At 37.7% G+C, this 23360-nt stretch overlaps 1 protein-coding gene across 1 annotated transcript; it reads right to left on the reverse strand.

Annotated features, from left to right (window-relative positions):
- Nucleotides 1-1379: 1379 nt before the first annotated feature.
- LOC145997350 (uncharacterized) lies at nt 1380-13367 on the reverse strand. Its single transcript, XM_083134308.1, has 4 exons — nt 12736-13367; nt 8802-9695; nt 5875-6952; nt 1380-5271 (listed from the first exon to the last, which is right to left on the reverse strand). The coding sequence occupies exons 2-4, from the start codon at nt 9677-9679 to the stop codon at nt 5266-5268; spliced, it is 1962 nt and encodes a 653-aa protein (XP_082990434.1). The 5' UTR covers nt 9680-9695; nt 12736-13367; the 3' UTR covers nt 1380-5265.
- Between the last annotated feature and the right edge of the window lie 9993 nt (nt 13368-23360).

Here is a 23360-nt window from a genome sequence, read left to right on the forward strand (position 1 = left end):
TCTCAGTTGTACAAACCTTGTAAGCTAAGAAAAGTGACCCCCAAGGAGTAAGAAAACTCTTTCAGACAAAAACTCATACAATGAAAATACTATGCTCAGGAACATGCGTTTAAATTAAGAGAAACTTCACGAGTGTCTACCATTGCACTTTCTATCATTGTCGGTGAATACATAAAATCAAGTATAAGCCTTGTATTTGCAACACAAGCTTAAACCTAATTCACATTTATTTCACTGTATTAACATGCATGAAAGAATGTGATTAGAATGATGGCTGGGGTATGGCTGAGCATGGGTAAACACTTCCTTGAAATAATTGTGTCCATCAGAGACAAAGCGAAAGGAAATGGAACAAAATGCGACAATAGATTAGAAAAGATAAAGAGGAAAACAAGAAAGGGAAAAGAAGTAACAGGAAAATCGGGTGTGTAAGAGAGAGGGGATACATACATCTTATATACACGTATATATTATATATGGTCTTATTTTATACTGCCCACCCTAATCTATCAATAAGGAGCTTCTGCCCACCCGGTTGAAAATTTCTGGAGCCGCCTATGCAGTGCTCCTTGTAATAATATAACAAGTTGCTTATATTTTCAAGTGACTCGCTGCCACCATTCACAAAGGACTCTATTGCATATAGTTCGTTGATTGAGATTGTATCAAAAAATTATGTGCTTGATAACAGATTATATTTTTGCAAGTTACATGGCAATAGAATTAATATAAAAGCTCATTTTTATTAATACTCAATGTCTTCACACATTTCACATGTGCCTATTTTATTTACCACTACTTAAGCGGCATTTTGACCATTCACCACACTATCCTTCAGGAAGCACAATAATACTGGAAATTATGCAAAATTCGAAGTTTCGGTTTAGTTCGCACCGATATTGTGTGAAAAATTATATTTTGTGATTATATAACAGCCATTCTGATATAATTCTTGAATATTTTGAAGTAAAACTCTGATAAATTGGTGATTATAATTGATATGGAATACTCACGCACTAATATTAATCAATAATTTGAAGAACTTTTTTGTTACAAATTTCAAGCATCATTATCAGCGAAAATTGGTAGGAGTAACAGCATTGGTATGGGTAATGGGCTCAGTCCTAACATTTATAAGTAGTGAAATGAAACTGTGTTTGTGCCATCAATATAAATTATAAGTGCAAATTATTATTTGCGATAGCAGCAATGGTGGCGCCAGACTTCTGCTGTGGGGGTGGATCAATCTTTCATGTTGTTGTCACATGATCCAAACAAGGCAGTTTCCCATCATATTAATCATTATCTATACACTTTTTTTTGTTATCATGAAATTTGCCTATTCCATTTTGACAGAGGAAAATAACTTCTAAAGAAAGTAAAGAAAATAATCTTTATTGCTCTGTTAACTTGGAACATACTCTAATAATTGTGAAACCTCTCCCTCAAGTTTCTTTACAGCTTGTTCAAATATCACACCTGGGCATGCTGATAACCATACACCACCAAACTATAAAAGTAACACATTAACATATACACACATAATTTGGAGAAAAATACACTGCATTACCGCTAACTAAATATTAACATTATACTCATTAAAAATATATATGATGGAAAGGGTTAAGCAAATAAATTATAAATATAAAATTATGTTCATTTTCTTTGCAACACTTGCTTCTAACATTCTGTATGACATCACCCAGTTATCTCCATTGCCTATAAATGCATTACATGAAAATATTAATAATGAAAGCAACAATAACAAGGACATATTGTAACAGGAAAGATACTATGAACGGTGATTATTATTAAATCTATTAAAATAATATACATATATATATATATCTTTCTTCTTCTTTAGAAGTATTAAATTGGAATTCAGGTAAGAATACCATGTGATTAAACACACAATAAATTTCTATAGACATTACAGACCTTGATGCTTATTTATTGTCTTATATCCAACTGGTGATAACAATTTAACCCTTCGTGGGGACGTGTGAGAAACATTACGTCGATGGTCGCACACGATGCCAGAAACAGGGTTCTTAAAATATGTTCAATTAAAGGTCTAAGTGCCAAACCCTCAATTGTTGCGATTAAATCTTCTTTTGCTAACAATTGAGATTCTATAAAACTTTTGAAATTCTATAAAACTATAAAAAGGCACTCTTTTGCTATTCGGACACAGAACGGTACACCAGATTTTCAGTAAAAACTAGGTATGTCTGTAGTTGCACATGGACTCAAACAACAAGGGGCTTCAATGAACACCCCCTAGTGGCTCCAATAAATGACTAACACTGAAAACAAAATTGTGGTGTAAAAGAGGAAGGTTAGAAACTCAGCTAGACAGAGGAAGGGTGTTGACAAAACAATCATTGATAAAGGACAACATTAAAACCATACACCTGGAACTAGAGACCGTGTGCGATTAACGCAGGGTTAACAAAATCAGCCATCACCAGATTTAACTCAATGATTCTTGGCACATAAGTAGCATGGAGTATAGGGTTGTCTGTACATCCTTTAGTCTTCAGTCTTTTGTTTGCCCTATTTAGGAGACAAATTACTGGAAATGCACTGAAGAACAATACAACAAAAATAAAAGTTGTTATAATCAATGCTCGATATGGGCAGGTGCATGGGCGTCCGCAGGATTTTTTCCAGGGAGGGGCAAGGAAGGTATTTTTTTCCAGGGGGGGGCCAACATGGCATACTTTCCCCAATAATAGTGTTCATCCTTCAAAAAACATTGCTTAAATTTGAATTTATCATGTTCGTGCAATAATTAACACACATTATTGTGGCTGAAATTAAATTATATGTGTGAAATATGTAATTTTTGGTTGACTTTCGTTTTCCAGGGGGGGGCCACGGCCCCCCCTTGCCCCCCCTTCCGGACGCCCATGGGCAGGTGGCATATCCCAGTTAAAGAAATTTGTGTAAGGCATCTCACCCCACCTGCTTCATTGTCTCCATGTTAATCTATAGATACATCTCCAACAGCTGCTCCAAAACTCTACCAAGCATCACTCCTGCTAGGAATTTCCACTTTGGGCACTGGTTATAACTGTGTATGCAGTTTTGTTCAGGTACAGTGTTCCACCAAAAGTTACGAACAGAATGTATTGAATTTAATGTTTTGTTAACATCACATTTTAATTATTCTTTTTTACAAAATGTATTCTCAGGAAGGAACTTTTATTATTTTCAAACCATATATCATGCATATCAACTTAGTTTTAAACAAACCTTCAATTTACAGACACACCAAATGTGGATTACTTACTTAAGATTTTGTCAACAATACTCTCTCAACATTCTTTCATTGCACTTCAATTTCAACTAGTTTATTTAGTTACTGAAATACTTCATGTAAGTGTGCATATAGCACCTTTGTACTGTAATGATGACTTAGCGTAACATTAAAAATTGTACAAAGGAATAAAAATCATCAGGTAAATCCATTAACAGTAAAGAGTAACCAAGAAAGTATTTTCCATGTAAAATGGTTATTTGGTTTGGGTGATACTAAAGGTTGTTCACAAGACACGTGTCTCAAAATTTCCATTCTTTTTCCGAAGATACTTTTTATTCAAGAAAAAACACTCATTCAGAAAAGCCAGCTTTTTTGCAACCCTAGTTGCTGTCTGATAATGAAGAAGAGTGAATCAATAGCTTGAGAATAATTACCTCCATTACAATTTTACATTTAGGTGAAAATACGTATGTTGCAAATGAGTTAAGCGATTTCAAGATTCCAAGACCGTCATGAGAAACTGTATGAATGGAATCACATGAATTGTAGTAATTCCATCAATTGAAGTCCTCTTATTAATTTCTTAACTTGTGAACAACCTTGATGTACACCCAGTATAGTTAACTGCAAATAACAGTGGTAATGTTAACATGATTAATTTTTGCTTAATTCCAAGATCAAGAAAGTGTGGGGCGTTACCCCCACACACCCTATATGCCTTCATGGCGTGGTGCTAAGCACAGGGGAACACTTTACTTTTTTTACTATTTTAATTCCATTTGATGCACAAACAGGCTAATAGGAACTGTGTATCTACAGTGCAAAGTGGAATGCAAATAACTACACCATACCCTAACAGGAAATCAAACTGCAGACTCCTCGAAAATGAACTGAACTGATTTTTTTTTTTTTTATCGGGACTGGACCTCCAGTTTAAAGTAAGATCTGAACAACTGTGCACAGGGCATCAAACCTGGGATCCCTTGATTACAAGGCAACAACTTTACCACTACACAATAGGGGAGGCCCTCCTTGAAAACGAGTATGGAATAAATGCTGAGGCTGTAAAGGGGCACTCAGCACACAGAAAAGTCTATGGTTGCAGATGTCCACCCAGGCAACCGTGTCTCTCTCATCTATTTGATGACTTCATCAAGGCTCATCACAGTCTTTATTAGCTAAAGGGGCAGAGAAGCATAGTAATATAACTTAAAAACAAACACAATGCTAGCTTACAAGGGCCGCACTGGTACACGAAAGACACATCTTTGACATTACCGGTCATTGGCTAACCTCAGTAAATGAATATTTTTATTCTTCAGTAGAAGCAGCATAAAATAAATAAATATTTATGATTAGTATATCTGTCAATTCAGTTTTGCATTTTTTCAGTGTTGGCAGTGTTGTCTTGAAATATGTAAAATTGTGCATTCAAACCACATCAGGAAGGTACATTAATAAATTATGCATCAAGTTCACCATTCGTGCTTATCATCAAGTTACCCTACTTGCTGACTCCACCAAGTGACATGCTTCTGGTGAAGTGTTGACTTAATTGCGAGTTAAACATAGTCGGTTTACTGGTGGCTCAAATGCTCCACTTGGTGGCCAGGACAACCCACCAAGTAGGGCATTTCAGTCACCAACGGCAGACTTTGAAGACCTCCATTTGAGTTAATGATACACCAAAAGAATTCTACTTGCTAGAACCATTGAATGGCACCACCCACTAGCCCTGGGCAAACAAGAGTCCAACAGACAAAATATAGGAACTTTAGCAATGTTGCTGCATTCTTCTTTCAATTGTTTCTTGATTTTCCTCTCCTAGGTTAATGTTTTGGTACATCTGCCAATTCATTTACAACAAGCTTAAATAAAAATATACATTTTTAGAATCTACTTCAATCCTTTAACAAATGATCATGCTGTGGAGTTATCTCCAGTAAGGCACCTGTGTCATAATTTCAATGCACAGGACACATGTCTTCGGAATGCAGATTTTACACCTAGGAAGAAACAAGCAAAGATATAGATTTAAGCAAAAAAGAAAGAAAAGCCTGAAAACTCACCATCATTAACACAAAAGACATAGAATGTAATGTAACACAAAAACTTACATGGCTCCTCATGTCAACATATCAGTCAATAATCACTTAACATGCTAATAAATAAGTGCTATGTTTTCAAAGTTGCACAGTAAACAAATGAATCAAGTTTACCAATGTTGAAAATTAAGAAAAAAAAAGGGGGGAAATATTTCCATGACATTCTCAGGTTTTTGAACATTATTACCATAATCCTCACCTATCTAACTTAACAATGAAGGCATTTAGGGATATTTATTAATTCTAAGAGCCATAAAACTTACCTCCAGGAAGAAAGCATGCAGTAAGTAACAACGAAAGGATGCAGTAAGTAACAACTAAGACTCTGAAACATGTATTAACAGCCATAAATAGAAATCAAATCATGTAAAAAATGCCTGTGTAGCACATCAGGAATAATTCAGAATTAAACAATTGGAACTTGGGCTTTTTTATTTAGCTGATCCCTCAATATAGATACTTCTACTTTGGCATGCATTCAATGCTTACTGTAAAAGCACTAACCTGTGACTCTGTCTCCTTGTCATGGGCTTCCAGGTGTTTCTTGAAGTGCGCTTTCCACCGGAAAGTTTTACCGCAAATTTCACAAGTATACGGACGTTCACCAGTGTGGACTCTCTGGTGTCTCTTTAGTCCGTAATTGGCTCGGAAGGACTTTTTACAAATGCCGCAAACATACGGTTTCTCACCCGTGTGGATTTTCAAATGCTTCTGCATCGATGAACTATCCGTAAAAGCTTTCTTGCAGATATCGCAGAGGTAGGGTTTTTCTCCCGTGTGGGTGCGGAGGTGTTTCTTGACGGCGTTGCTCCTTCCGAACAACTTATTGCACACAGGACAGCTGTAGTCCTTCTCGCCCGTGTGAGTTTTACGATGGGCTTTCAAGCTCGAAGTGCTGCGGAAATATCTACCGCAGATATCGCAGCCGAACGGTTTCTCGCCAGTGTGTGTCCGCAAGTGCTCCTTCAAGTTAGATTTGCACGTGAACATTTTCGGACACAAGTTGCAAGCAAAAGGTTTTTCGCCACTGTGGATACGCTCGTGAGTTTTCAACTCCGAGTTATACCAGAATAACTTCCCGCACACACTACATCCGAACATCCTTTCACCAGCATGAACCTTATGGTGTCTCTTCAAATCATACTCAGAATTATAGAACTTATTGCACACCGTACACTGGTAGTTCTTCTCCATCGAATGAACAGATTGATGGTTCCGCAAAAGACACATGTACCGGAAACGTTTATGGCACACGTGACACTCAAATTTCTTCTCCTGCAAATGTGCATACAAGTGTTTCTTTAAGTTTATTTTGCCCTTGAAACTTTTGTTGCAAATAGAACACTGTATATCCTCATCACTGTACATATCAGACTTCCTTTTGAATACTTTGCTGAGTTCGTCTTGGCTATGGGAATTTAGGTGGCGTTTGTAGTTCTGGATAAGTCCAAAGGTCTTGCTACAAACACTGCATGTAAAAATAGCCTTTGTTACTTTTACTTTTAAACCACTTCGGTGCTTTTTAGTTTTCTTATTCGCTGTTCTGCCATGGTCCTGAAGAAGTTGCATAAGGTCACTTGTCCTGAAACAAAACACAGTTTTAGGAGTCAATTGTGGAACTTGGGTGAATTGTTTTATTGAATAAAAATTAGCTACATAGTCTATCCATTTGAGTTGTTTTTGTGTGTGTGGGTGTGAAAAAAACGATTCTCTACCAATGTGCTTACATAAATAGGATAAGTACGAGGATAATGTACTAAAGCCACTAGAAGGGTAGTGAAATCAATTATTTAAAGTAATGTGTAGAAATTTATTTCACAACAACCTATTCTGGCAATGATGTAGGAAAAGATCAATTTACTTTCTGGTAGAAATGAATGTAGCAAACTTGCTTGGAAAGGGATTGAATGAACAGCCTTCACTTCCATGATAGAACATGACAGGCTCCCCTTAGAGTCTGCATTCCAACTATATTTGAGTGTTGGCTCACAATTTCTAGTCATTAGTGGACAGTTTGTAAATATCAGTGCCAATTGCACTAATTCATATTGATGCAGGTGCGACTTACTCACGTAGTATAAATTATCAGTACAATATAAAAAGAAAAAATCTTTTATAAAATACCTAAAAGTACTTATGTTGGCGAGTGCCATGGCATAGCCTATCTACCTGAAGAAGGGAGTAGTTACATAGTAGTTACATACGTAGTTTCACGGAAATCATATACTCACCAACGTAAGTACCTTTAGGTATTTTATAAAAGATTTTTTCTTTTTACGTATATTGTACTGATAATTTAATTGCACTAAACATGCCCCATGTTCATTGCTTTACTTACCATGTATGTTGAAAATATACACTTAGCTCAAGCAGAGGAACTATATTTTCAGTGACTAGAAATTCATGTGCAGCTTCCCAAATGATGTTGCAATCTTATGATAAATTTTTGCATCACAGTTCACAATCTTGTTTCCATAATTACAAGTCTTTCCCTCGTACCTTGCAACTTCTGCACACTAACATTATAGATAAAAAATATACCTTAAAATAATGAACTTAAGGCTCGGCTGGACCTTTGGCCGATGCTAGGGCAATTTGTTTCAAATTTTCCTATCCTTAGGAAAAACTGCTATGATATTTTAAAAATCTTAAAAATTACATATGCTTAGAATTCCTTCTAGAGCATTCACTCGAATCTTCATGTGGCCTGTTTTTGCTCTTGCCTCGATACTTGCAATAGTTCTGTGGCTATGCAAGCCTATTAAACTATTGATCATATCTAGCCAACAACGAAAGCAAACCACATGAAGATTCAAGTAAACACTCTTGAAGGAATTCTAAGCACATGTAATTATAAATATTTTGGAATATCATAGTGGTTTTTCAAAAGGTAAGATAAGCAAAATTCCCTGTGCATTCAGCACCATGCCATTAAGGCACATTTTGAGGATATGGGGGGGGGGGGGGGTAGGGTAGGGCTCCGCAAATTCTCGATCTTGGCCATTTTGGAGGTGATGTGATCAGCACCATGCTCCGGCTACACTTACCTCCAGGTACTCATTGATTTCAGGCTGGGTGAACCCAAGAGCCACTTTATATGGGACAAGGCCGGAAAAAGTTCCAACCTTAGATCACCCACCGCGTGTATCCTGGATGACAGTCAGACGCTCTACTGACTAGACCACCTCGGCAGTAGAAATTTTGAAAACAGCTGCCCTGGTGTCGGTCAAAGGTCCAGCCGAACCTTAAGTTGTCATTAAACGCTTCGGAACAGTTGGTGAAAAAAAAAATTACAATGTGTATGGTTGACATTTAAAAATAAGTAAGAGTTGGCAAGTCTGCACCAATGTAATTGCCAAGTAAAGATGTCACAGCAAGTATATGAATGAGTTAGTAAGGATGGATTGGTTTTATTCTATGTTTTCACTTACCCTTCCACATCAGGAAGTATCACTTCAGTTTCATCAACTTCAACCTTGACTTCAGCCAACGGTAGTATTTCTTGTGTGCCATTCTCCACGATTCTAGCAGAAAGCTCCGGTGTGACATGATTCAGGACTTGAAAACTGTTGCTGGACGACTCATCTTCCTGAAACTCATGCAACTCGTCCTGTATTGTTACTCTGTGGAAGCTACGATTTGAATTCTCTTCACCATTCTGCGCAGTGGCATCATTAACGAACATGTATTCACACTGCTCTTCGTCACTGTTCTGGAGCCCCTCATCATCTGGTTCGTCCTTAATTCGGGCTACTATTTGGTCGCAATTCACAACCTCCACTTCATCTAAGGGATCAAGGGGTGCTGGCTTTTGCTTTGGAGGTCTGCGAGATGAATTTCGGACATTGATATGAACTATCGACCTGGGTTTTTTCTTTACAGGAGGCTTTCTTTTACACTGCACTGTACGAGCAACATCTTTCGTCCTTTTTCCAAACAGATTCTTAGATATGACATTTGGGAAGCTTTTATTTGTGGGCTTCGACTTTAATGAGGACAGTTCACCCAGCAGTTTCTTGGCAATAATGTCCGGTAATCCAGCAATATGGTTTCTTATTGGTTCCTCTCTAGTAACATGTGCTATTTCCTTGCGAGGATTCAATGCGGCTTCTTTCTGAATGGCAAACACAGGAAAAACTTTCCTGCTACCTACTCCTTGTGACAAATCTGTAGAATTTCGTTTTATCTTTATAAACCTTCGTCCATCCACCATCTTAACATTCCCATCTAATAAGTGTGGAACCTCGCTTGAATGTCCAGGAATAAATAGTGGGTCCTCTTCCATGAGTGTGACTTGCTGGTTTACCATCCTTGGAGGTATTTAACTGGAAGGAAACAATATGCTATTATTATTATTATTACACTTCATTTCCATGTGCTGTGCTAACAGACTAACATCAAAATACTGTACCAATACACAAGGCACGTTATATCTTGCTAAAATAATGGACAGACATTAAAACTTAATAAAAGGCCATTACAAATAAAAATGAAATGTAATATTTCTCACATGGTGATACAAATAAGAACTTATTTCTTTAGTGGCTTTTGGCTAGTTCCTTTAGTAGTAACGAAATGTAAGAATTGAACAAAAAGAACTGGTCTCATCAACCAACTAAAACCAGTTATTTTACCAATTCATGGAATGCACTAGGCATCAAGCAGAAGGCATATCCTTCTGGCAGAAATAAGCTCTATTCATGTAAATTTTAATGACATTTTAAGAACAGTTAAGGAACACTCATCTTATGCATGTTGCTTCATATCACTTTGCCGAAATGTAAAGCAGGAATATGATAATTTACACAGTGACTATTTTAATAACAAGTTTAGTCATAAAGTGCGAAATCAAGAACTGGACACAATTCAAATGCACCACCAGGGATCTCGCTTAGTTGCTGTAACAAATTTCAACTTTTGCATGCATTTTATAATGAATTTCCAGGACTACTTGTAATGTATTAAACAATAAATTATTCAATGAACATTGCACACTCACTCACATGACTCAAACGATGTTGAAAAATAAAGTATCAAAACATGAACAAAACAGTGTTGAAAAATGAATTATCAAAACTTTCTAATAAACAGATTATTAATGAAACAATGACCTTTTTCACGCAATGTGAAATGAAACACATGAAATAATTATGGGTAACACTTCCGTATGGTCCCAACGTATTTCTTCATTCTTAAAGAAGAAACTACTTACGGAAATGAGTTTCTGTAGCAGTTCGTGGAGGTATTTTCTTTAATCGTGGAATCTATTTCACCGGGAATTCATTTATTTTTCAACAGAAATATCTCCCCGACGCACAATTGCCATTGCTTTCATTTCCTTCCACTATGTGAACCAGATGTCGTACGTTTGATGACGTAACCCCCTGTCAGTGTTTCCAACCAGGCCATTGTTTTGCAAGAAGATTACAATTTTAACTATGTTTAGTTTGCCTAACCTAACTGAACCTAACCTAACCTTGCTGTGCATGGTTTGTGGGGCTATTTATGAATTGGGGCTATCCGTCAATGGTTTGTGGGGCTACGTGTGCATGGTTCATGGGGAATTTTCTGTTGTGAAGGTTGGCAACACTGCATACCCACTGATGACCTACCAAGCTAGTCAAGCTGTCTCGCCATATTGTGTGTTTCGCAAGCAAAAAAAAATAAGAACAATGATTACTCCTGATGTCAAAAATTGAAGTTATTTTCGTGAAAAAAGCCAAATCCCACCTTGAAGAATCTTTCGCAATGCAGAAGATAAGTACGAATGTTAAAAATGGCTAAATAAACGACTGAGGTGTGTTGGGACCATACGGAAGTAGTAATTAATTATGTATACTGCCAGTTAACATAGTTTTTTTAAAAAAGCTTTGCTCAGGCGTCTCCCTACGATTTGTCCGAGGCACAGGACTCAACAGTGTCTTGTCTATCAAGATAAGCCCAGAGAAACAACAACGGATGGGTTACCCTATAGCATGTTAACTAGTTTCACTTCCTGTTAAATGTAACCAACATCTAAGAAACACAGTAATAATACACAAATTACACAAGTACCGTTTTCGGGAATTGATTAAAAACAATGTAACAAAAACTTCATCCTTGGTAGTAAACGTTGTAACAAATAATATAAAATTACAAATATTCACGTTTTACAGTTAACAGGTGACGAAAACAAAACAATAACACCAATTTCTTCTTTCTTCTTCTTCTATTAATCAATTTATTTCCTGCCAAGAAAAGTGATCCTCAGATCCTCGTTCCACTTCAATCGGCATACCTCAAGGCTCACCTCTGAGCCCTCTCTTATTTAATATCTATACGAATGAGATACATGCATTACCAATTCTACCATTTCATCCCCTTCAGTATGCAGATGATTTCTGTTTCTATAACATTACAGATGATGCTACTCAAGGTATAATAGCAATGCAGAATTTAATCGCCATCATAAGAGCGTGGTTTTTCAAAGAAGGATTATCCATCAGCGAAACAAAATCAAAAATTATTTGTTTTAATAATAAACGATTGGATACTCATCCTAACAATATACCACACATTTCTAATATCCCAGTAATAGAAACACATAAATATTTAGGTATACATTTTGACAGGCGATTCACATGGAATACACACATCACGCATTTAATCAATAAAGGCCGTAAAATAATAAATATACTCCGTAGTATCACAACAATTAAATGGGGTGGCCACCCCAAAATCTTACTGCTATTTTATAGGAATTGTTTTCGATCAAACTTTGAGTATGCAGCCTTTAGTTATGGGGGTGCAAAATTAAGTCTTTTAGACAAAATAGACATACTACAGAGAAAAGCTTTGAGGACCTGCTTAGGTCTCATGCAGTCCTGTCCTAATGTCAGTGTATATATGGAAAGCAGAGAAACTAGTTTGACACATAGACGGATCCAATTAACAATAAAATTTCTGCTCAAAACCTGGGAAAATCATACGCACCCATTCAATAAATTATTTGAAATACAAAAACAATGGACAGAAAATAAAGCCATAGATCCTAAACACACATTCTTTTATTTTGTATATTGCCAATACATAGACCTGGAATCACGTGCAAAGTCTTTTACCTTCCAACATCCTTTAATTTATGAATTAGACATACCCTTATATACCCAATGCAATATCCATTTCAGGGATTTAGGAAGACATATCATGTATAAAGAGAGATGGCCAACACACCTAATCATTTATACTGATGGATCCAAAGACCGCCTAGGTGTGGGTTGTGCTTATTTCATTCCAGATCAAAATATAAACAAACAATTCCGTTTACCACCTGACACTTCTATTTTCACTGCAGAAAGTTATGCAATATATAAAGCTCTCACTTACGCTATCCATAATAATTACACAAAAATTCTCATCATAACAGATGCTTTAAGCGTATTAATGGCGCTGAGTTCCTCATATCCTCAGATTTGTAAACATCCTTTATTCATCATACTTATAATCCAACAAACTCAGTATGCTAATGGAAGAAATATCAACGTCCAGTTTAGTTACGTAAAGGCTCACCAAGTAAACACGGGAAATGAACGTGTGGACACATATGCCAAAGCCGCTCGATCATCGGAAACTACCTCACTTGCGAGACTTCCATACACGGACCTTCTTCCAAGAGTTAAATATAAACTTCAAGAAAAATGGAAACAGTGGTGCATAGAACAATTTCATTCCACGGGCAACACATATAAATGGTTTGCAGAACATTCACAAAACAAACCTTGGTACTACCCATATAATTTTCCAAGATCAGTTATTACTTTTATAATACGTCTACGTACAGGTCATGTTCGCACTAATGATCATTTATCACGAATACATATTACAACAAAACAAGCCTGCGCATGTGGAGAAGATAATCAAGATGCTACACATCTCTTTTTACAATGTCCCAATTTTGACAGAGAACGAGATAAATTATATAGTGGTTTACGTCGAAATAGAATTCCATTCCCTACATCTCTTACTGCCCTGCTCACGGACCCTACTCCTCCTACCATATGGCTTCTTTATGGATATGCAAGAAGATGTAATTTGACGATCTAACAAACAGTATAAATAACTATCAATAGATGTGTTTTTTTCATTCTTGTGAAATATAAGTGAATAGCGAACTAAATACATAAAAAAAAAAAACTCAGGAAGATGACTAAAATCGACTGCCAGTTGATAGGGTCAAATAAAGAAGAAGAAGAAAAGAAAAGTGATTCTCATAATGTTTTCAACTTCCTGTTTATGTGGTAATGTTCAGTTTCTTTATACAGCATATTTGTCATAACGCTATTCACCAATGGTTACAAATTTGACTACTTGTATAGTACGTACAGTGGGATCCATGAGTATTACCTTGCAAATTGTCCATCACCATGTTCGTGCACTTTATTTGACCCAATAACAGCTTCAAGAATTAAAAGAAAACTCAAAACAAGCTCTTGACAACTTCTGTGCCAGCATACATAAAAATCCATCGCTTAAAAACGTAATACTAGTGGATCCCACTGTACACTCGCCTCTGTTTGTACACCATATTTACAGGTTTCAAATTTTAATTTTCTTGAAGCTTTAGTTGCGTAAACAAAGAGAATAAACAATTTGTTTAATTTAAATGCACATAGACGGAACTAGGCGGGGGCCTTGCCCACATTTTTTTTTCAGGTTTATGGAATTTACAAGTTAATGACACTTTGAACCTCCTGGAACCTGAGGAGCAAGGTAATGGATAATTTTGCTAATGTAACACTTATCAAAATAGTCATGGATGAATTTTTTTGGTTTGCCCCCTCGCTAAATGTAAGCTATGTTCGTTTCTGGACCAGTTACACACAGTGGCGTGTCCAAGGAGGTGTTGGTGGGAGTTATAAAGCCCCCTTTATGTTGTCATCTGCACAGGTGACAATTTTTGTACATTGTTTATGTACAGCATAAAGAGCAGGGGCCCTAGGATTGATCCTTGGGGTATCCCGATTAACACTTTCCTACTTTGTGATTTAAAGTTAGTGACTATACCATGCATGTTGTAGCTTATTTGAGTAATTTGCATTCTGTCCTGTAGAAAAGATTGGATAAGTTCATAAGCTATCCCTCTTATTTCTATGTGGCTTAGTTTGACCATAAGCAAGTCATGTTTTACCCTATCGAATGCCTTGGAAAGATCTAGATATACTTACTCTATGTGATCAGAAGTATCCGGACACCCACCTGAAAATAAAGTACAAGTTCGGGCAACCCTCCATCAGGAACACTGGCAGTCAATACAGTGTTGGCCCACCCTTAGCCTTGATGACAGCGTTCACTCTCGCAGGCATACTTTCAATCAGGTGCCGGAAGGTTTCCTGAGGGATGGCAGCCCATTCCTCGCAGAGCGCCAAAATGAGAAGAGGTACTGATGTGGATCGGTGTGATCTAGCATGAAGTCGGCATTCCAAAACATCACAGAGATGTTCTATGGGATTCAAATCAGGACTCTATGCAGGCCAGTCCATTAGTGGGACGTTGTTGTTGTCAAACCACTCCCCACAAGCCCTGCAGTATGGACGGGTGCTCAATCGGGTTGAAAGAGAGAATGGTCATCCCCGAACTGGTCTTCGACGGTAGGCAACATGAAAGCTGTTAAAATGTTAACGTAAGCTTGTGTCGTGACATTGCTATGTAAAGCATCAAGGGGCCGAGCCCCTCCAGGAGAAACATGACCATACGGTAGCCCCGCCACCTCCGAATTTCACTGTTGGCACTATACAGGCTGGTAGATGTCGTTCACCAGGCATTCGCCACCCATACCCTACCATCGGATCACCACATTGTGTACTGTGATTCATCACTCCACACAACGGTTTTCCAGTTCTATGGTCCAGTTTCGACGCTCCTTTCACCACATGAGTCGGTGTTTGGCATTTGTCTGTGTGATGTTTTACTTATGGGCATCTGCTTGGTCATGGAAACCAAGTTGCTGCACCTTGCGCCAACCAGTAATGGTGCTTGGAGTAGATTCTGATGCAGTTCGGAATTCCTGTGTGATGGTGGCGATGGATGACTGATGATAATGCTGTATGACCCTCTTCAACACTTGATGGTCTCTGGAGGTCAACATGGGAGGTTGGCCTGCATGCTTTTGGATTGTACACATCCCTTCACTATAACATCGGAAACAGTGGACAGAGGGATGTTTAGGAGGGTGGAAATCTCACACACAGACGTCTTACACAAGTGACACCCAACCAACTGACCACATTGAAAGTCTGTAAGTTCCTCAGACCATCCCATACTGCTGTCTCGCACTGTCTGCAGACTACCGAGTTTGCTGACTGTGTGTTCCATGCGGTAGATGGCACTACTGTGTCGCCTTCTATGATAAACACATGTTCCGCAGTGTGTCCGGATACTTTTGATCACACAGAGTATAGTGTTTGCAGCTTCGTGTTTCTCTAATGTTTGTTACATAATCTATTAACTGTGCTAGAGCTGTGTTTATTGATTTCCCTTTCTGGAATCCGTGCTGGTTTCTGTTTATTGTTATATTTGTTACAAAACAGCATCTTTGAAAAAGCAGATGTTAGGGAGATCGGTCTGTACTTTTCAATGTCTGTTTCAGCTCCTTTTTTGAATATGGGTATCACTGTGCTGTTTTTTAGAACTTCGGGGAATGTACCATCTTTTATTGAATTGTTGGCTGCATTCAGCAGTTCTAAAATAGATTCTGAACAGGATTTAATAAGTTCAGCTGACCATTCATCATGTCTGTGAGATTTTTTGTTTTCTAAACCTTGTACGACTTTTTTTTTTAACTCATTAGCACTCACTTCTGGGATATATATATACTGTTTGGCTGATCTTTGTCCTTTGGGATCTCTAGTGTTTTGTCATTATTTTCATTCTCTGTGTTGGTTAAGTTAATAAAATATTCGTTGAGTAAGTTACATATGATATTTGGGTCAATTACTTCAGTGTCATCCTTAATGACTTTTATGTTTGCTTTATCATTGTTTGTTTGATACAGGGTGATTGTTTATAATTTTCCAAATCGATTTTTGTCTCTCTATGGCTTTCTTGAATAGTTTTTTTACATTTTTGTACTTTTCCTAGTGCTTAGTGTCTTTTGTAATTCTAAATTTTTCATATTACTTTTCAAAAGTATAATTTCTTGTTAGTGGCACTTTCTTCTTATTAGGGTATATTCTTTTTGTTGTCATAGGATGTTAAGTGGCTTATTAGCAATTCCCAGGTATCATTCGTGTCTGTTAAATTCTCCTGATGTAAGAGGTATTTAAGATAATCTATATTTTGCTCACATGCAGTCCCGGCCCTAAGAGCTTTGCCACCCTTGTAATTTTACTTCTTGCCGCCCCCACCCCCAAAATACGTACAAAAAAGAAAAGTGCTCACCTGTGCTTTGCACCACTCCATGAAGGCGTATAGGGGGTGTGGAGTTAGGGCCCCACACTTTCTCGATCACAGCCGAAGGTGGGGGTGATGTGATCAGCACCACACCCCTGGCAGCCTTTACTCCCAGTTTCCTCCAGGTAACCACTTTAAACGACACTGGGTGGGCACCGGAGCTGCTTGAACACGTGGAAAAAATTCCGGTTCTCCCCTGCCGGGGACAACTAAGCTTTTTTTATATTGAATAAACCAGCCACATTCTGTCAAATATGTTCTCCATTACGTAATTCGTGAATGAAATGTGCAGGTGAAAAATTCCTACCATTAGAGCTGCGAGGGAAAATGAAATCAGGTTTCGGTCTCTCAGGTGGGCGTTTTTTTAATGATCTCTACTCTTTCGGCATCACTCAAATGCGGATTCCATTTTGCTGGATCTGTATATTCTTCATACAGTTCCACTACATCCTGAGCACCGACAAAAGGAGATTTTGTTTCATTTTTTTGCTGAAATACACCATTATCATCAGGATCGCAATTAGAACAACCTTCCACGAGTTGAGAATCACCAGTTTCGAATTCTTCGGCTTTCACTACATCGCTTGACTAAAGTTTCAGAAATTTCTGCAAAGCTCCACTTTGTTTTTCTATATTGCACTCTTTCTCTCGTTTGCATTTTCTGCGCCTGAGAGTTTTTCCTTATATCAGACATACCTTAGTTTACAATTACAAATGCAACAAATCATTTTTAAATCTCATGGCGACTTGACAAACCAGTTGTTTTAATGACAGCACAAATACACAAGTCTCTCAATACATTTTCACACCCAAACGCGCTCGCATTCTCACACATGACATACACTAATTGAACTATCGTTACACCGTCAAGATCGTAATTGAGGTGCAACCAGCAACGACAAAAACTTACTTACTATTGCATCTTGCGCGATTCGGCAATACCTATCACCACCACCTTTCGCGATCAACACGTCAAAGAACAATGCAGCTCTATTTCCAACTACTGAAGGCGAGACGTCAGTTTAACTCAAACCTCGATAACAGGGAGCGGGGACGGCGGACTGGCGCGTGATCAAACAATAGATAGCATTGTAACTTGGCACCGCACACGCACAGTAGACGTTGTTTACCATTTTCAGACAAAACAATAATAGCTACTTTTGTAAGGACAACTAATATAAACTTTTGCAGTTACTCTTTGCTTTTCTTATCCGTTTCTGCTTTATACTGCATATGCAAATGGATATAATTGGAATTTTCTCCGCCCCAAGAAGACCAACTGCCTCAAATAATGCAGCTGCCATTTTTTATACATTTTGCCACCCCATGCAAATGCATGTGTTGCACGTATGGTAGAGCCGGTCCTGCTCACATGTATCCCTACATTCTATTGTGTAACTTTTTGAGTATTCTAACCTTTTTCCTTGTATTGTAATTTTTTGAGACGTGTGGTCAGAGATAAGCATATGTAGGACTTCAGCTTTAATGTGATTTGATTGTATGTTTGTTATTACATGGTTGATTAGGGTTTCTGTACTTTCTGTTATTCGAGTTGGTTCTTGATTTATTTGAGTTAGGTTGTTTGATTTCAAGGTATCCAAGTATTGAGCACTGTTTGTGTCTTGTTTTAGAAGATCTATGTTTATATCTCCAATTAATAGTTTATGTTTTTTTGTTAGATGGTTTAGCATGTTGTCCAAAGCATTTACAAAGAGATTTATGTCACTGTTTGGTGATCTGTATACTGCTATAATCTTAAATGTATCTAATCCTATATTATGCTTTACACAACTAACATCTAGTATATTTTCTTTGCAGTATTTGTCAAGGATTAACACTTTTTTGATATTTTGTACACTATTTTTGAAGTGCAGTGCCCCCACTTTTTTGAATCGACCTGTGGTAAACTGCATGTAGATTGTAACCTGTAATTGTGCATAATTTATAATTTTCAGACCTCAGACCATGTTCAGTAACTACAAATATATCTGGTGTGCATTCACTTAGCATTATTTCCAGTTGGTCAGTTTTGTTAGAAATGCTCTAATCCTTGTTGTTGGGATTAAGACAAAGAGAGAGGAATGTGTGTCATAAAATAATAATGCAAATTTTCTACAATTCTTAAAACTGCATCAAGCTGAAGGAGCCAGCTTATTGGGTGCTTGCTTACCTACTATATAATCTTACACACACATGGGCACAGACTCACATGGGTGTCTTATTAGAGTTATACAAGGTGTCTATAAAAATATTCAGCAATACTTCCATAAAACTATATTTACCACAGACTGGTATTACTGTATACTTGAACAGTCACACATCTGATAATATTTTGGCTCCTGAAAAGGATCAGTAATGAGGATCTACGAGTTTGTAATTTAATGTTGCCAACAAAGGGCTCCTAAGTCGAGCAGGTTTGAACCACTGCAGCTGGTTTGGAAAAGGAAAGGTTGGTGGTCGCTCAAGTTTGCTGCACAGTGGGAGGAGAGGCCTAATAACAGCCCAGTTAATGCTAAGACTCAACCAACTGTTCTTATTACCCTGCAGCTTCCTGATTGGGAGAGACCTTGGGATTCCCCTCAGCACTTGGTTGTAATCAGCCATGGCTGTCGTCCAATAAATCAACTGAGCTTTGGGGCTGCCAAAAATGCTTAAATAGGATCCTGCCAGCCCACTGGGCATAGTGGAGGAATTGAGAATCGTGTATGTAACAGTGCAGAGTTGGCATCTATCTGTTGCAAATGGATATTGCGCTTCTCAGCACATTGTTGTATCCCTGCTGCCATCTATTCAAACTCCATGCTCACAACAGCGCTGTTACGAACATATTAACCTTAATGTGTGTCAGAACTCAAAATGTAACAATTCACACAATGACTATTGACTTCACAGAGACAAATAAAACACATTATAAATAGACATTGAACAACTCATAAATAGGGAAAGGATTTCTAGGTCCATACCTCTTTTTTTTTGCTACGTCCTAGAAACATACTTTTTAGAGATCTTTGCATTTCATGTACACAGCACCCCTCTACTGAAATTCTATAGGACCTAAACATTCCTAAATGAACTATAAAGTCCTACAAATGCCTAAAAGCCCAATTTTGACGAAAAAAGCCTTCAAAACCATTTACTTAACTTCAAAAATTACTTTCATTAAGAAAGACCCTTAATTTCCACCACAAAGGTTTGAGACTCTTGAATCTTGACCCTTGAACAAATCCGAGCGGCAAAAGAACCAATGCAACAGCAAGGGGTGTCAAATTTCTGCCATCTTTCAGCTTGCATCACAATATTGGAAAAATGTGGAGCGAACTGACTGGAAGAGGCATACTCCGTTGTTAAATTATGTACATCCCAGGCAATTAAAGGGACCGTAGGTGTAGCAAACCAAACAAAAATGAGTTTTGTTTTGGGATGAAATCCTAGCTACAAAATCATTCACTTGATAAAACAGGGCCGGCATTATTCCCGGCCTCCAACAGCGTAAGAGAGTGGAAAGGTTCCAAGAATATGGAATTGGCCGTTTCGAGTGGCTGCTGTGACGAGTGACCAATCACGTTGCCTACTTCCCCCATTGACACAACAGTTAGATGAAAGGAAAGGGTCTGTGCCGGAAACTACAACTACCCTAGTATAGAGGTTGTTCATCAAGGAGAGAAGACCACTGCAAACCTGCCTGTGGTTTGAGCTTTTTGAGCACACAGATATACTTATTGGGACTTGACCTACAGTTTAAAGTGGGATTCGAACCACTATGTGCCTCCAACGGACATCGAACCTACGACCTCTTCGTTACAAGTTGACGATGTAACCACTGCGGCATGGAGAGAAGGTTCTCCATGGACACTTCTGGGTTGTAACGATCACATTAAAAGTTAATGGGATTGTTACAATACAGAAGTGTCAGTGATTATACAGGCGCCTACTCAAGGATGACTGGAAGAACTTCACCACGGAGAACATTGATCAACATATAATGGCACACATGCCGTCATGCGTTCCATTACTCTTGCAGATAAAAACAAATGTATTTCTAAATAAATGGAATGTTCCAAAGGATCAGGAAAACCCAGTCATCTGCACATAAAAAATAATAGACTTTCGAGTTACTGTGCCTTTCCAAATGATTTCTCATTCCTTTGCAGCCAACATCTTCAAATCTAATATATTTCTTAAAAAGGAATTTGTAAAGAATGCCATTTTTTTGTGTTTTTATCATAAAAATGAAAATGTTTGCAGAAACGGTCAATTTTCATGAAAATTCACGACAAAATTACAGTCGGAAATCAGTCACATTTGTAATAAATCGTGCATATAATACTTGCTGCATCTCTCAGTTACATTTCGCGTTTATCGCTAATAACCAAAAAACCCGGCCTTGCTTAAGTGGCACTGAAAAAACAAATGATTGAGTGTTTGTATTGTTCCTTTGCACTGACAGGAAGTTGAGAGTACAACTTTTAAACATGCCAATATTGTTTAAGTCATACATGACCTGTACGCATTCTTAATATAAAAACAACCACTGCTCAAGGTAGATTCATGTTTTGTAACCAAGGTCTATGATTACTGACTTGTAACCTATGTTGGAACACATTACCTGAACTCAGCATCTTTGGCTAGAAATACCAAAAATACACGGTGTGAGCGAACAAAATAATGAGGATGACCTTTAGTTGCTACATCTACACCTGCTGAGAAAAAAAGCTTCAAGCATGGACATTGTCAATACACCAGAAGCATGTAATTGGGAGTGAGAGATTTAATATGCACAATATTCATGTAACTTGCGAAATAAAGTCATATGTATTATTGCTTTGAGCATGCAAACTGTTATGTAACTAACATCTAGTGTCATTTCATTTTTATATAATGTCTAAACATATTAGTAACCAACTATTAACTTACATGTATGCATGTGTCATATATCTATTGCTACAACTTTCAAATGCAATGTAACTGGGCAACTAAATTCCTGTTGGTCAACCAAACTTTAAATATTTATATACGTATACATCACACTAATCTTAAGTATAATAGAAATTTCTTTCACTTTCACTGTTTGGGTGTCATTATTATTTATTATTATTATTGAAACTTAAAAATGTAACAAAAAGCATTTCTGTTTGGCTACTGCTGTGAAGGTGGAAAAATTCAACACTCATTTGCATTTAAGAAGTTCTATATAAAATGGATAGAGAGAACTACAGTTAGTAAAAAAATTACACATGCACATAATAAATACACACCCCATATATTCCCTTCCCCATATACAAGACCTTTTGCAAGAAATACAACTGTTGTAAAGTCACTCAACACTACTCAAAGACTTGTTGGAAGTCATGGTTCTTCATCTCATTCTCAACTGCTTCCAAACCTTTGACTACCACTTGGAATGACCAACTTACATCTTTGAAATCTCTTTTTGAAAACTGGAAAAAAATGTGTCACAGGCAGTTAAACAGGGCTGTATGGAGATTGTGGAATCGTTTCATCATTTCTTTCAGTCAAGAGGGCAGTCACATGAAGATGAACATTGTCATGGTGGTTTCCATTCCAACACAGATGTGATCAGCTTTGTCAAATGAGGTTCTTCATACTCCACCTTTTTGACAGCTTGACAACGTAGTACACCATTTTTTGATTCATACTCCACCTTTTTGACAGCTTGACAACGTAGTACACCATTCTTTGATAATCAAAAGCCCAAGTGCACACAAACTCCACTTTGTTTCTTTAACAATTCACCACCTTCACTATGATATTACACTCTCACCAGATGTCTGAATCATCATTTTGTATACTGCCCTAAATGAACATATTCTTCAATGCTGCACACTGCTGTGATATTAATGGGCTGACTGAAAGGTTAGTGTAAACAGATGCTTCCTTAGAAACAGTTTTCTTCGGTTAAACACAATTCACAGACCATAAGTTAACAGAACATGGAGGAAAGTTGAATGTGTACTGTGATGTCATTTTAGTTGATATAGCTTTATCATTCAGAATAAAATAATCCACACGAGTCTCTCTTAAACAGGCCTTATACACTATATTACCAATAATGACCGGACACCTGTAGAAATGTGCTTACGTGGAGCTGGTCTGGTGTCAGTACTGGGCATGTCCGCCATTCATCTCTATCACAGAGATACCCTGTGAGGAAGATTTTCTACCAGGTTGCAGTAATCTATGTGCAATGTTCCGGGCAGTAATCATTGGCTCATGTGCTGCAGCTCCCCCATGGAATCGCAGTGCCACCACCTCTCGCTGGATGGTACAAGTACTGGCATCACTTCCAGATGCCATTCGAAAGTCTGTGGCCACAGTGTCCAATGAAGCCTGCCGGTTCAACTTCACCACAATTCGGAGCACTCGCCGACCCCTATTGGTCAATTTCTTGGCTTTCCAGGTTGTGGTTATAGCTTCATCACACCCTCATGTTTCAATTTCACCATTACATCACTGACTGTTTCACATGGTATCTGGAACCTGTCTGAAATCTCATGGATGAAATGCCCGAATCAGTGGACGCTGATAATCATACCCTGTTTAGC

The sequence above is a fragment of the Lepisma saccharinum genome, chromosome 13, assembly GCF_977018435.1.
Source record: "Lepisma saccharinum chromosome 13, izLepSacc3.1, whole genome shotgun sequence".
In the NCBI taxonomy this organism is placed as follows: Eukaryota; Metazoa; Arthropoda; class Insecta; order Zygentoma; family Lepismatidae; genus Lepisma; species Lepisma saccharinum.